General features: G+C 47.4%; 1 protein-coding gene across 1 annotated transcript in view; it reads left to right on the top strand.

Annotated features, from left to right (window-relative positions):
* The window catches only part of CASQ2 (calsequestrin 2), a 30,858-nt gene that overhangs the window by 2,383 nt on the left and 13,164 nt on the right, over positions 1–15,311 (top strand). Inside the window, exons 2-4 of the mRNA XM_027878884.1 lie at positions 11,071–11,155; positions 12,365–12,465; positions 14,676–14,787. Of these exons, the coding sequence (XP_027734685.1) occupies positions 11,071–11,155; positions 12,365–12,465; positions 14,676–14,787 (298 nt within the window). The remainder of the gene's footprint in view (positions 1–11,070; positions 11,156–12,364; positions 12,466–14,675; positions 14,788–15,311) is intronic.

Below are 15,311 nucleotides of genomic sequence, written 5' to 3'. Positions count from 1 at the left end.
TTTCTGTACTAACTCAATCATGGAAGCACTCAGGAAAGGAGTGGGCAAGCCAGGTTGTAATCTGCTCTTTCTTGTGACATCATTCAATCCCCTCACCGCAAACCACAATGTGCCACAGGGTTAATTTTCAATTTTCCCTGCCAGAGCTCATCCAGCTGTTGAACTTCATTGCATGTTCACCAGCGTAGGGAGAAGGAAAGAAATGGCTGCAGTGGCTCCTTGGTTATGTTCACCTGTGAGATGAGCTGCCTGGGATCAGTATCCCTGGAAGCAGTTTGCAACTGAACCCATCTCTCGTGTAATTTGAGCATATACTCGGAGTAGTGAGCTGCTCTGTGGGCACAGGAGCAGTGACAGGGCTCTTGTTCCAGCCAAACCTGGGAAAAGTTCACTCAGGAAGGCTTTACATATCTAATTTCAGTAGAGGGTTCAGGGCTTTGAGTGCTGAAGGTCCTTTACACCTAAAATGAAGTATTTAAGACATAAATACTCCAGCTCTGACTATTCCCTGACAGTTGGCTTGGAAGGCTCTCAGTGTAGGGCGCTGCCTATGGTAAGATGCTCCTTTCTGGAGCACCTTATGTTTTTCCATCTTACTGTACTGACGATTTTCCTGTTGTTTTACAATGAGACATGCTGCTTCCACAGCTTGGAAAACATCATGTCCTTAGTCCTGCTTTCATACAGTGGCACTGGTCTCCATCATTAGGAATAAATAGGAGCTTCCATCTGACACACAGGGAGGTGTGGAGCCAAGCAAAGGTCTGAGCTGGGTGGTTAAGGGTTGTTACATCATATTGCCTGATGTACATGTGTAGGTGGGCACACACAAGCAAATGGGCTTAATGAATGTTAAGTCCAGAAAACCCCCAAAGAGTTCACCCTTTCTGTTTCTCCCACCTGCACCTTATAAGAAATGAGTAATCCCAAAGAACAAAGACCTGAAGAATTATCTGAGACACCAAGAAAAGAGCAGGAGAGATGCAGCACGGTTTCCTTGAAATACGTAGCTCGTCAGTAACAAGATCTGACTGGGGCCTCTCCAGGAGTGAGGAGCATGTGAGGCTCTCTCTTAACTGGGTCCTTTGGTGTTTTATGGGGCTTGACCTCTTGTGGCAACATTTCCTTCTTTCAGGGCACTTCAGCCGCTTCTCTTCCAAGTCCCTGCTCTTCACAAAACTTGCAATAGCTTTATTACGTATGCGATCACTGTCTCTGGAAAATTTGGTTCAAAAGGGCCAATAGCCAATAAAGTTATTAGGGGAGGCAGCTGACAGACAGACCTCAGGGGAGAGACAAAAGAATCACAAGGCTCTCATATACTTAAGAAATAAAACTGAAAACGTGACAGCACATAAGTAAAGTTAAGCACTTATTTAAGGACTATAACTGTGAACAGCTGATTGAGAAGTGATATGATAGGAAATATTTCCTTTCCAAAACAAAAGACCAGCATGCAGGACTGACTGACACTGTCCAAAGCTCAGGGTCCACACTCACTATCACCAGAAAAGGGATGATGTCATCAGGCTGATATTACAGTTGGCACAGCACATGGGATTTTCAGTTCCCTGCACCCAGGTGCACTGGGAACCATCACCAGATTCCCACGCAGCCCAGGGTGCCTTTCTAAGTCGGAAACCATCATGGAGCAGTCCTGAGAGCTCTTGCCACCTACACTGCTGGGTGCAACCTGGTGAGGACAGGATCCAGGGACAGCTGAGCCCCCCGGGAGCAAAAGAAGCTGCTCTGTCATCCTTTGTGCATGACAACAGCTCCAGGGATAGTCCCTGAAGTCCCAGTGGGAAAGCTAAGGACTGTCAGATTAATCTATCAGAATAATAGCCAAAGCAATGATTGGAGATGCTTACTGTTTTCTGTCTAGGTTGGAAAAGGGTTGGAGAAGGATTGCTCTAAGACAACCCAGGGCAGAGAGATCATGAGCACAGGCTGTTTCATAGCTCAGGTTAAAGGACTCTTCTCCTTTACTTGCCGTTCTCCTATGACTCCACTCTGCTCCACAGGCTACTGGAGAGCACCTGCATCTTGAGTGGGGTAAATCCTCCATATAGGGCGGTGCAGAGGTTGAACCAGGCAGTCCCAGAGCAAACAGTACCTATTCCTAGTCTGTGGTGATTTTTACAATAGCTCTGCACACTTCATGAGGTGAGCACACTGAAGAAGCAGACAAAACAGCCAAGTAATCACAATAATTATTTACCAGGAAAGTAAGAGAAAAGCTACTTGTCCTCAAGGGTCTCAGTTTTAATGATGAAGGGTCAAGAGAGGAAAAGATCAAAGCAGTGAAGCTGAGAAATACCAGTTCTGCTTTCCTTCTCTGTATCTCCCCTAACATACTTCACCCTGTCTCATACCACCATTTCTCAGACCTTCTCCCTTCTCCTCATCTCTGAATCTCCTAAATAGGGAGTTTTGCCTTCCAGTGGGCCAGCCCGTCTCTAGGGAATCATGTAGCAAGAATAACAAGCAGTGGGGTTAGGGGCTTTCCTTTTGCACTTGTGAAGCTCTTTCCTCTGCTGAAACTTACTCAGTCTTGGCTCCACTGTCATTCTTCCCTTGCCATCTGTGTGCATGTGTAATATCCTTAAAAAAGAGAGGCTCATCAAGCACAGATATTTTAGTCTCTTCAGGGCAACAGTGACCCCCGACTGAAAGTTCATGGAGAACTGCCCTAGCAAAAACTAATCTGATCAGTGGTAAGAGAAGAGGTATGTGGCTACTAAAGAAGTAGCTTCCACTATAAGCTAATGCAAAAAATAAGGAAGGAAGGAAAAGAAAAAAGTGTGCACCGATTACTTTGCCCTTTGAAGCCATGTAAGTAGGTCTCAACACATCAACAGCCAGCACAACACTGATTTTTAGCAACAGCACCCATGAGGATTTCACTTACTGATATGCCAGTCACAAAAACAAGTTACAGAAAGCTCCCTGTTTCACAGATGGGCACACTGACATCTAGGGACAACTATGTTACTTGATCTTTCTGTATGGCAGTGGCAGAAATAATTTCCAAGGCTGCATTACCTATCATTGCCATGTTTCTTTCTTTGAAGTCCCTCTGTCAGTTCCCATAGTGAGTTTGGACTGTCTGCATGAGCAATATTTAGCATGAGACCACTTTCAAAGCCTTAACTGTGCTTTGAAAGGCACTTCTCTCATCTGCTAAATTATGATTGGAGAGAGGATTGTACTGACATCAGATCTTAGAGAAGAGAGCAGCTATAATCCCAGGATCTAAAGAATACAAATGTCCCCTGGAGACATGGCAGACCCCTATGATCTTGGGTTTGGTTTGCTCACAGAATGCAAGGCCAAGTCTGCTTAGTCTTTGCAGGCTTCCTTGGTCTTGAAGTAATGAGCTCTTATCACTGTCCAGCTGTTGCAGACAACCTCTGTAGGTGCCATAGAGTCATAGATTCATTTAGATTGGAAAAAATCTCTAAGATTATCGAGTCCAACCATTAACCCAGCACTGCCAAGCCCACCACGAAACCATAACCCTGAGTGCCACATCTACATGTCTTTTAAATACTTCCAGGGATGGTGACTCCACCACTTTCCAGAGCAGCCAGTCCCAGGGCTTGACCACCCCTTTAGTGAAGAAATTTTTCCTAATATTATTATTTTCCTAACATTCAATCTAAACTTCCCCTGGTGCACTTTGAGACCATTTCCATGCAAAACCTTGAGGCATGGAGGCTCCATCTGAGTCACTCCTCCCTTCAGAAATGCAATTGAGGGAAATTGTTGAAAAGTCCATCATTTCTGGTATTGGCCATCCTGCCATGCTATTCATCTTTCCCAAAAAGTGCCAGCAAGGTTTCCCAGCACCTTTCTGCTGGGCTGGTTCCCAGGGGGCAGAGTCTCACTCTTGTACAATGAGGTGCCTTTCACAGAAACACAGGATGGTTTGGATTTGAAGGGACCTTAGAGATCATCTAGTTCCATCCCTCCTGCCCAGGGGCAGGGACACCTTCCACTAGACCAGGTGTCACTTCCCACACCAGGTTGCTCAAAGCCCCATTCAACCTGGCCTCGAACATTTCCAAGAATGGGGCATCCACAGCATCTCTGGGCAACCTGTTTCTGTGTCTCATCACTCTCACAATGGTGAATTTCTTCCTTTGCCTGTCCCGAGGGCTAGCTTGAGCTCATACTTGCCTACTCAGTGCATGTGTGTGGTGTCTGTAGATATCATTTCATCATTCTCCACCCCGGACCTTGACATTTCTCAGGATCCTGTCTGCAGGCTGGAGCAGCTGTTGCTCCGCGGGGCAGACTGGGTATGGTTGGCCATGCCATGCTCGCCCACCCTGACCTTACTCCAGAAGTTGGTCTGCCAGTGCCCTTCATCTAAAACTAAACTAATCAAAGCCTGTGACTGCCCTTCCTTCATGCCTGAGTATCATTTGTGGGGAGAATGGAAAGGGGGTATGATAATTCTCTTTAAACACCCGGGAGAGAGAAGAGCTATTTAAACTCAAAGCCTAGGGACAAATGGTCTAAGAATAAAACAAGTCTGGAACTACAAAGTCCCTAATCACCAGAGGAGGAAGGCTCAAGGGGAGAACAGTCTAACCAGTTTTAAATGGACATTGACCGCTTTGTGACAGAGATTGAATGACACGATTATGGGTCTGATGACCAAAGATATCCTTCTGCAGCCTCTATCTCTAAATAACAGGCACCCAGGCAAGAAATCCATGGCCTAGGAGAGGCCTAGCAAGGTCCAAGTTCTTTTCTTTTTTTGCCTTTGCACACTGGGATTTACCTACATACATGAGGAAAAAAAACTTGCCCAAGGAAATAGAGCAAGCAGCAACGATGAAGAACTCAATTCCCAGGTAGTTGCTCCTCCCCTCCCCGGCGCCCGGGGAGGGTCAGTGCTCCCTCTTGAGCACTGCTGATGGTGCTCATTCCTGTGTGCTCTCTGACGCAGCTCTGGTGAAGGCCAGCTGCTGTACATGATATGTTTTTCTGGGAACCCTGTCCAGCCCTGGCAGGAGACAGACTGCCGTCAGCTAGCAGACCTCTGACATCTCAAACCCTGTACAAAAAGGGCTGTGTATATTTAAAGCTTTCCTCAGTTCTTATTTCTCTCTACTCACTCCTTGGGTAAAAGGTTTTCCTGCCTCAAGGACCCCTCTGTTCCCCCAGGGCCCTGCCTCACTAATCCTTCCTGCAGATGCAGGACTGGAGCTCCCAGCTCTCACCTACAGCATCCTGGACTCTCTGGGATTTCAGAGGTGCTAGCTTACACCCACTTGGTCAGAAACTGGAGAAATCTGGCTTGTTCCTGGGAGCTGGAGGCGTAGGAATGACATGGGCAGTGGTCTGCGTAGGTGAATGGACTCAATACCAAACATGCTTCCCTCCTCCAGCACCTACTGAAAGGAACCAGCTTGTGCCCTGCACGGGCTTCACAGCCCCATCCACTCGTCAGTTCCAAAGCAGCCTTTCTGAGGCCAGAAAGACAATAAGACAGCAACAGCCTCACTTTTGTCAGGGACAGCCCCCAAATTGCACCTTCAGTCTCCCTTTGCCAAAGGGGAGGTTAGCGGGGTGTGCCCCCAGCCCAATCCCAAACCCCACAGCCTGGGGCAGCACATGCGTGCACACACGCACGTCCCGTCTGCCCTTGGCGTACGAGCTGCAGAGCTGAGTTGGCAAAACATCTGTGATGTAGTGCCAGTGAGGACTGGCTGGGAGCAGCAGCAGGTGGCCCCTGCACCCATGGGTGCTTGGTGGCACAGGTATTAGCCTCGGTTAGTTCATGGCTGAGGGGGCTGTGCTTTGGCTTACAGCTCGCTAAAATTAGGGATGCCAGCAGCAGATAAAAATACTGCCCCAACTATGTGAAACCTTTAGCGAGGCAGCCAAAGAGCACATTGTACTTCTAACTGTGCTGAGTGGCTGTGCAGCAACTAAAGCTCCAAGGCAGCGTTTTTGGAGCATTACCTGAGAAAGCCACCTCTGAGGGACTAATCTTTGGGTGTTCCATATACGGAGGTTCAACCTCTCTAGACAACTCAGGTGGTGGAAATGTATGGGAAGGTGGGAAATACTATTTTCCTTCAGTCCTCACTGCCAGCAGATTGACTTCTTTAGTGGCAACTGCTTAGCAGGCTTCTGGCCCTGCTCTTTGATCATCACAATACTTCGGGACTTCTAATTTACTGGCCTGAATTATGCAAGAACCTGAAACATTACTAGTGTGTTATGCAAGGGAATGCTAGAGGACACAGCATAGCATCAGGAAGGAGAAATAACCCCCTCTGCTCTCCAAGAAACTCCACTGGCTTAAAAAACAGAGAAGCCAACTATAGTGTGAAGGCATGAGTCCTGCATAAGATTCAAGACTTTGGGGAAATACCCTAGACACTTGCCATCTCTTCCTACTGTTTCTGAAAATAAAACCCCAACATTTTGGGATATAAAATCATCATCATTTCATCAATCAGTTTCTGACCATCAACATCAACTGCAACTTTAAAAAGAGTAGTAGAGAAGTGTAGATTGCTTGTGGAACATTTCCTCATCATCCCTTGTTGCTCATCTTGCATTGCTGGAGTTTTGTTCTTCGTCCACTGCTAGATAGGGAAACAGAAAGCTCCCTGTGCTTAAGAGAAGTTTTTTTATCTTGTCTTTCTGACACCCAAATGCCTCAGACACCTGTCTCCCAGCCTGAGCAGCTAAGAAAGACCTGTCTGTGGGAGTTCCAGGCAGGTGCTACAGAAGTGGGAAGAAAATACAGGCTAGAATGCCAGAATGCCACTTCATAAAGAAAACTGACCATGCTGAGACAGCCACCCCTCCCACCCCCATTTGTAAACCCTCTCTGCTGAATTTTGTCTGCCATTTATAGCAGCCAAACTGACACTAAATTCAAAGTTTGGCACAATCAGTGTTGTCTGTAGCTGCAGCAGTAGCATGGTCAGGCAGACAGTGACATATCTGCTGCTGTACAACCTAGGATTTCAGACTGACCCTATGCAACTTCTTAAATCTCAAAAGCTTCCCAGAGTCACACCTAAGTTCGGATAGGTACAGTGGGTGTGAAGCTGAGATGTTCAGCAGGGAGTTGTGTCTTTCCACACCCATTATTCAGAGTGCCTGTTACTGCTGACACCATACAAGATGAGGTGGTTCTTGCTTACTTGGTGGCACTCAAGCTTCACTTTGGGCTGGCACCTCTCGCACATCCCAGAGAGTCGTGCACTCCCTCACGCTTACCTAAATTCAAGTATGCCTGTTACCTGAGAGATGTGGGAGAAAGGAGGTATGCTCCCAAACTCACACCTCTTTTTCCCAAGGCTGTGCAGGACACAGCTTGTGATCCTGTGGTTAGAAAGTATGCATTGCAAAGGCTTCATGCACATGAGAGGATGGATGTAAAATGTGCATGAGATGTGAGCTTACAAGATACTGGGCTCTTTGCTCATCCTCTCAGCCAACTCTGCTTGCTCAAAGCTCCTGCTCTGTCTCAGGGATTGCATGATCGGTAAGATCCAGTTCTTGCAGGGCAGTTTCTGCTCTCTATCTCCCTGTGCAGTTGTTGAAGCTAAATTACTCACTATAGAAGCTGACACAAAGGCAAGGCCTCTGGCTGGCCAAGACTTCAAGCAATATGAATTTAAAGGCATGCAGAGGAGGAGTAGGAGGAGGAGGGGCTGTGTTCTTAGATTACAGTTGCCTCTGACCCAAGGTCCTGAGCCAAGAGGATTGTCAAGATTAGAAACATTATCTGCATTCAAATCCCACTAGCATTATGGAATCAGAAAATACTGTAAGGGGATATATAAATGCTTGATACTGTAATGAGTAGGGGGCAACTAGCCAAACTGCTGAGCCTCTGGCATACTCCATGTTTTGCTGCCTTGTGGGGTTGAAGTACAGGTGTGGGAACATATCTTCACCTATGCACTGGTCAGACCCACATGCTGCAGTGGAAAGCAGGGAAAGCAAGGCCCCGCATAGCTTGCACTTTCAAAAGCCACCATGTAGGTACTGACACCCTGCAAAGGTCTCCTGACCTCAGGCACTGCCACAGTAGAAAGAGCTAAAGAGTTTCATGTTACACAAAGAGTTCCCTGTTGTGACACACTGCTCTGAGGATGAGCACAGACTGTACTGCTCTCCTCATTGTTTCATTAGCATGAAGGTCTCAGCAGAGGAGCCAGGCTGCCTGCGTGGCTCCCAGCTCTGTCACCTCATGCAAACATAACCCCCAGGCACACACACCCCCTGTACACATTCACGCTCCTGTATACACACATTGTTGCACATCTTCTCTCAGGATGAGCCTCTTCAGAGAGACATCTCTAAACATTCATATCCACAGTACATACACCTCCAAGAGACAGTCTTGCTAGACACAGTCACACAAAGCCCTGCCACACCAACGGGAACACCTCCAGAATTACTGTGGCCATTTTTGACTACTGAGCACTCTCAGTCTCATATGAAGAGGTTTTTATCACATCACCCATGTTTTCTTGACACATTTACTCTCTCCCAGCAAAATCCCATGCTCACAGCTACATGGCTACACCCACACCTCTCCAAAGACCCACCTTGCGTGAGCAAGGTACTGACATACATGAGTTCTGATTAATGCCTCCTCTCCTGCAATCAATCCAGCCACTTGTCTGTAGCAGGTGTTGCAGCTTTTCTGCACATTTCTGACCTTTTTCAAACACCCACAAGAAATCCTAACCATCTCCTGTGTGCAGGAGTTGAGAACTTGGGCTTAAACTACCCTGACTTTGTGTGGCACATGGCTGACAGAACTCTGAGTAACTAGATCAAGTATTACCTGGAATGGACATGACTGAATAAGTCTTCTTCCCTTGGGCTTTCTGTGCTTTACCTCTGGTCACAGAGCAGCCAGAGCTTCAAGCACTGACTCTGAGGAATCTCTTGCCGAATATGCACAACTGCCAATAAGCATGCTGATAATGTCCCAGAAAGCTGATGATCCTACAGGCTCCATCCCTTTGTCCAGAAAAGATAGATCCCTGTAATGGGGGATCTTCTCTCACCACTACTTGCTTAGAGATGTCTAGAGAGCTCACAAGAGGTGTCCATCTCTCACTGCAGTATGGGTACCAGCTGCTCTCAGGGCTCTGAAATGTACAGCCGTGGCCTGAGCCAGGACATGGGATGCCAGACCAGTCAAACCAGTGCTCAGGTGCCTCATCAATGGATGTGAAAACACAAATCAGTGCTCTGCCCCCATTCAGGCAATGTCCGTCGCACAAGCCCAGAACATGCAGCCTTACCTTTGTTTTAAAGCACTGGCAAAGAGCAAGGAAAGAGCATCGAGATGCCTGTTTCCTGTGTAACAGAAGCACCCCTTTTGCTTCACATGGTGTCCCCTAAGGACAAAAGGGCAGGCAGCTGCAGGGGGATCAAGGCTGCAGCGATGCTGTGGGGGTTGGTGGAGACGATGTCCTCCTGGAGAGCTTTGGGACAGGCCTGGGGATGCATATTTGTTGGAAGGGAGGAAACAATCACATTCTTCATCACTCCCCTTTGCTCAAGCAAGGTCCCTGAGCCCTGATCACCAGGGTATCTGCCACTATCCTCCAGAATTTCGGGGACAGGCTGGGTGCTGACAGCACAGGGAGCTGGTTGGCCCCATGACACCCCATTGCACAGGCGAGGTAGCTGCCTCACCACTTTCGACTCCCGACGCCTTTAATTGTTGCTCGCTCCCGCAGTGGCCGGGCACAGGCAGAAGCTATTTATAGCAGGGGAGCCAAGGGGCCGCACGGCTGCGGTGGCAGCGCTGCTGGGTGACATTCAAACTGGCTTTGAGTCTGGGGGAGGGCACTAAAATGGGTCGGGCAGGGGGGCTTCCTCATAAATCAACCCTCTATCTCTCTGGCCATGGCTTTTCTTCTGCCCCTCTCCTGCCACCAAGCACTGGCAGCTGTGCCCTAATAAGGACATTCCTATCCCAGAGGCCTCTGACTCCTCATCTCCATCATCCCCCACCATCTGGTGGGGCTGGGAGAAGGAACAGCAAGAAGACCATCAGCATCAGAGGCGTTCATAGAGCAGGAAGGGAGAGGGAGGAGGAAGAAGCTCTTACAGCTGCTTGGTGATCTCAGAGCATCACTATCGCCTTGTATGGTCTGTAGCCTGCTTGCAGTGGGGCTGTCAGTCACCTGGTGCGTAAGTGGACCCATTTTCCAGGGTCAGTGCATCTCTAGGAGCCTATCTGGAATTCACAGGGTCTCACCAGGGGCCGTTCCCACCATGGGGCCCTTGCAGAGCTTCTCTCCTTTCCTCACATATCTATTTTCACAAAACAGGCAGGAACTCGATATCTTCAAGAGGCCCCTTCGTCAAAAATGGTGGGAACAGGGAGCAGTAGTTTTGAGAAGCTGTGAGAGGTGAACACTGGCATGACTGGGATTAGATGCATTTCTTTAGCAAAAAGAGGGGCCCAGGGTGTGGGGTGTTACTGAAGCCTGGACAGGAGACATGACTTCAATTATTTCATAGGAAAGCAAGCCTATTTTGGCCATCCCATTGCATGCATGAAAGAAACATGATGCTGCACTATCCTGCATCCCATCAAGTTTGCAGCCACTGCTGTCTGGCAACCTGCACTTCAAGAGTTAAAATGTTGGTAGTGCCAACACGTTGCACTCCCCTGAAGGAGGCCACTAAGGCACCAAGGAGGAAACAGCTTTTGGTTTGTGTCAATAACACAGGTCTTTCTTCCAGCCATGCCCACTGCTTTAGTGTCCCTGGTTCAATCAGGAGCCCTCTCCCAATGCCAGTCTCAAACAGCTGTGAGCACCATGTGGTAGTGCCAGCAAATCCCTGCTGCAACACAATGGGAAGAAACCCAACCCTTGTGACCTCTGGTTATCTCAGCAGAGAGGCAGCATGTGACACATCCCACTCACTGGTGCTGTTCAAAAGCAGAATATGGGTCACTTGTGTCTGTCATGCCATGCTAGCGGGGCACGATGCCCTTTAGCTACCCTGTGGTGTCAATGCTGCTAATGTTGGGCTCTCTGGTTCCTCCCACAGCTGGCAGCTCAGGTCCTGGAGCCCAGAAGCATCGGTTTTGGGATGGTGGACTCCAAGAAGGATGCCAAACTTGCCAAAAAATTAGGTGAGTCCCATGTCTGATATTTCTGGAATAGCTTGGAGAGAGTGTGGGACTGATGTCCAACAGCCAGCCCCATAGAGGGCAGCCAAATCCTTGTTACCAGGATGGGGAGAATATTGATGGCACTTGCACACTGACCACCTGCCCACCTCACCAAGGGCAGGATCAAGTGGAGTGGGGAGAGTGCAGATGAGAGGGATGAACTCAGAAAGACCCTTTCAGTAAAAACCTTCCTGTCTGAGAGTACCAAAACCAAATCAAATCAAGTGAAAGAGAAAGGCAACTCATGCTGTAATGATGACAAGATGTAAGCTCACAGCTCGCTGTGCATGAACAGGAAAGAGATGCTATGGAGTAACTTCATGCTCTTCCTGCACAGAGACATGACTGACACAGTGGTGCAGAACCAGAACACACAGGGAAATAACATAGGTCCCCAAATGTCACCAGTCCCACGGCAGGGTGACCTCTGTCAACAAAAGGGGGAGCCACAGCCTAAATTAGAGGCTGTGTGTGGTAGTGGGAGCTCAACTAAAGAGAAGAGTTTCTGCTCCTCTAAGAAGGAACAAACTACCAATCACCTTGGCCTGTGCTACCCTACTTGTCCTGCATTACAGGAGGCCAATGCTGCTGATTTTGGAGCCTCCAATGAAGTGCAGTGGCACTCAGTCCTCAGTGCAGTGATATTGCATTCACATGGGCCCCTGCTGTCTGTGGTATCTCCCCCATTGGTTTCTAACCCTTTTGCCAAGGCCAGATAAACCTCAGATAGTTTGAAGCTCACTTTCAGATCACTGCTGATGTTCGTATAGTCCAGCCTTCTCCAGACAGTGAGCAAAACCCTCAAGAAAATCTATTCCATAGTGGCAGGTTGTTAAAATCTGAGCTGTCAGTTAGAGCCAGTATTTACTGTAAGATAGATAGCCAAGATAAAACAAGTTACTGGTACAGAATTTTTCCAGATGAGGCCAAACTGTGACCTGAATGAAAAATTCAACATTTGGGAAGAAGTTAGCCACAGTTCTGGCTGACATCTGTTCCTGTTCCATCAGTCAGGAGATTGCTCAGGTTGTTTCTAAGTAGACCAACATAGTGAACTGGCAGTTGCATTTTCCCAGACAGCATTGCTGGAATAACAAGCAAGATACTCTACAGTAAAAATGCTTTTAGTGACATGTTAACCACATTATGTTTCCTGTCTCCTTCTTTCAGGCTTGCTTGAAGAGGGAAGTCTCTATGTCTTTAAGGATGAGCGGTTGATCGAATTTGATGGGGAACTGGCCACAGATGTCTTGGTGGAATTCCTCTTGGATGTAAGCACAGATAAGCTCAGAGCTAGATAAAGCCTCTCAGAGAAGACCTTGCAAATACTGAGTTTGCTAAAAAACACAAGTGTATCTTTGTTTGAAATGCCATCTGTTTGCTGCTCACTGATAGAGATGGCATTTGCCATTTTCCCCAGTACTTGTCTGACCATGAGTTCACAAGGAAGCTGGTATCTTTATATGCTACCAACCTCTTATATCTTGGAGACATTATGCCCTCTTTCTTGTTTATGGAGTATTTGAATGGAAGTCAGCAACAATCCCACATAACTGACTGCTGATCACCCACCTCAGTTAGCAAGCTGGTGTGCAAGCACTTTGCCATTAGCAAAGTCTTCCACACTAATTTTTTTTTAAAGAAAAGTGATTTTCAAAAAAAGAATATCCAAGAAGTGAGATTCTTATCGAACAACTAAAAAGAGCTTAGTGCACTGAAAAAGCCTTATGCTGCAAACTATTTTCCCCTTTCTAGACACATACAACATCATGTCTCTTCAGGCAACTTCCCAAATTGCACTGCCATGAGTGAAAAAAGATCAAGACTCTAGGACTAAGTGCCCTTGGGTCATCTGGTGCACAGGCACAATGATGTACTCACCTCTGTGCCTAAATGCAAAAGAGGTGCTGAATCCCCCATCAATACGTTTCACTTCTCTTTATTTACATTTTGTTCTTAGGAGAGGCAACAGTCCAAAACCATGGTCTTTGCTTTGTAATGAAAACTTTTTGCGGTGGTTTGGCTTTCCTTTGAAATGAGACTCCTTTATAAGCAGCCATGCAGTAATGCAGATAAGGGAGGTAAGGCAAGCAGTGGAGCTGGCAGTGTTTGTTTCCCAGGGTGGCAGGTTGCCTACATGGCTACCTGTGGTGCAGGACTGCTGGTGAGGAGAAGCATGGCCAGGGAAGAGAAACAGATACCTAGAACCTCAGCTCTCCTGTGACAATGTCTGTGGCTGTGTGCATCAAGTGTTGTGGACAAAACACATGCTAGTGGATTCAGGGACAGAAATAGGCATCTGCCCCACTCAGGAGGGCAAGGCTTTGCCATGACCCCACAGCAGTGGGATCCCTTGTTCCCATGGCTCAGGCCACTATGGCAGCAGAAAACTGCACATACTGCTGTGGGGGTAGCAGAGGCACAGCCTCATGTCGGAGCACTGCTCAAAGGGAGTGCAGTGTAACGTGCTTGATGAGGTTTTGCTTGCTATGCCTTATGGTGTGACACTGAAAAATCATGTTCTGTGAAAAAGAAGAGACCAAGCATTTCTGTTTGGGCATTTTTCACTCAAGAGAGAAAGTACCTGGCAGGGTAATAGCAGGTAAAGCAGGGAAATAAAACCAAGCAAATGGTGCCTCAGCAGCCTGATCTGAAATGAAAAAGAAACCCAGAGGTTCTCTCCTCCTCTGTAGGCTGTACAGTGGCCTGCCTGTTTTTCTTTCCATCTAGTGAAAATACATCTGATTTACACCAGTATTATTGGGCAAAATAGTCAGGCTGAATCTTTTCACCAGCAGTGACTAGTTAAGAAAACAGAAACAAAGTTTGAATCAATGGAAGGTTAAAGTGCCAGATAGGTCTTCCAAATTCCTCATCAACACTGTGATGTGTGTGGGGCCAAAGCCTGTGCTTAAACCATTCTTCATAGGAGGAGCAGCCAGGAAAATTCACATCCAGACTTTTCACTGTTCCAAACCTTTGTTTGGCCACCCTCTAGTGTGCTGGTTTTAATGTTTTTCAAAAGCAAGTTTTTTGCAATGAACTCTTCCACCAAATGAGACTTGAAAACAAGTATATATAGATATAGGTATGTATGTATCACTTACAGAAGCTGATAGTGTTCATACCAGCTCCTTTCAACTGCTCTTCCTTCTTCTCATCCTCCCTAAAGCCAGCTGCGATTGCTACCCCTCATCTCTCATCACAGCAAGTCCCTCAGCATCCATTCAGGTTACCCTGTCCTCTATCAGCCTCCCTCTGGACGCTTTCACCTATCCAGGGAACATACTAACATCTCCCTTTGAAGGTGACCTGCATCTCTCGGTTCCTCACATTAAGGCAGAGAGCACTAATTAGGGTTTCCAACAGTGAAGAAATTGGGTGACCCCTTTCTCCTCACTTAGGCTGCTTGTGACACACCCTGCCAGGCATAGGTTGGTGCTGCAAATCACTGCGTTATCACATGCATTTGTCATGGCAGTTGCTAGAAGACCCCGTGGAGGTCATAAACAGCAAGCTGGAGCTTCAGGCCTTTGACCAGATTGATGATGAAATCAAACTCATCGGCTACTTCAAAGGAGAAGACTCTGAACGTAAGATGAATATGTTCCTGTGGGGCTTAGAGCCTGGCTGGGGGCTCAGGGGGCTGGGCACTGGTTGTTCTGCATGAACATTAAGGGTGTTAGGAGTATATGGCAGGGTATGACAGTGTGAACATTGATGGAGGATGAGATGGGGTTGCAGACAAGTTTCTGCTGGTGTTACGCATGAGCCCATTCCTACACCAACAGCTGTGACCCTTCTGCAAGGTATCTGCTGGTAAGAGAAGAGGGCCATAATCCAGGGCTCCTGAAGTAAAGTAAATTAACCTCACCCAAAATCAGCTGAGGTTACAGTTACACTGGGTAAGGAACTTCAGTAATAAGTACTTTGAAGAGAAGTGAGGAGAAAAGCCTGTTGTAAAAATCTCCTGCCAGGCTGGAACCCAGCACTGTGCCCTTAGCAGTAACAGGTAAAACATACCTTGTTCCTGTACTTTGTTTCCCCTCCTCCTGCAGCAGGAGAAGCATGCCTAATAATGTGTGGTGACTGCTTAGGGAATGGCGGCAATCATTAA

Source organism: Empidonax traillii, unplaced genomic scaffold (genome assembly GCF_003031625.1).
Source record: "Empidonax traillii isolate 1590-97213 ecotype Southwest subspecies unplaced genomic scaffold, ASM303162v1 scaffold46:size3806547, whole genome shotgun sequence".
NCBI lineage: Eukaryota > Metazoa > Chordata > Aves > Passeriformes > Tyrannidae > Empidonax > Empidonax traillii.
Note: the sequence above shows the minus strand (reverse complement) of the source record. Positions and strands in the feature narration are given on the sequence as shown.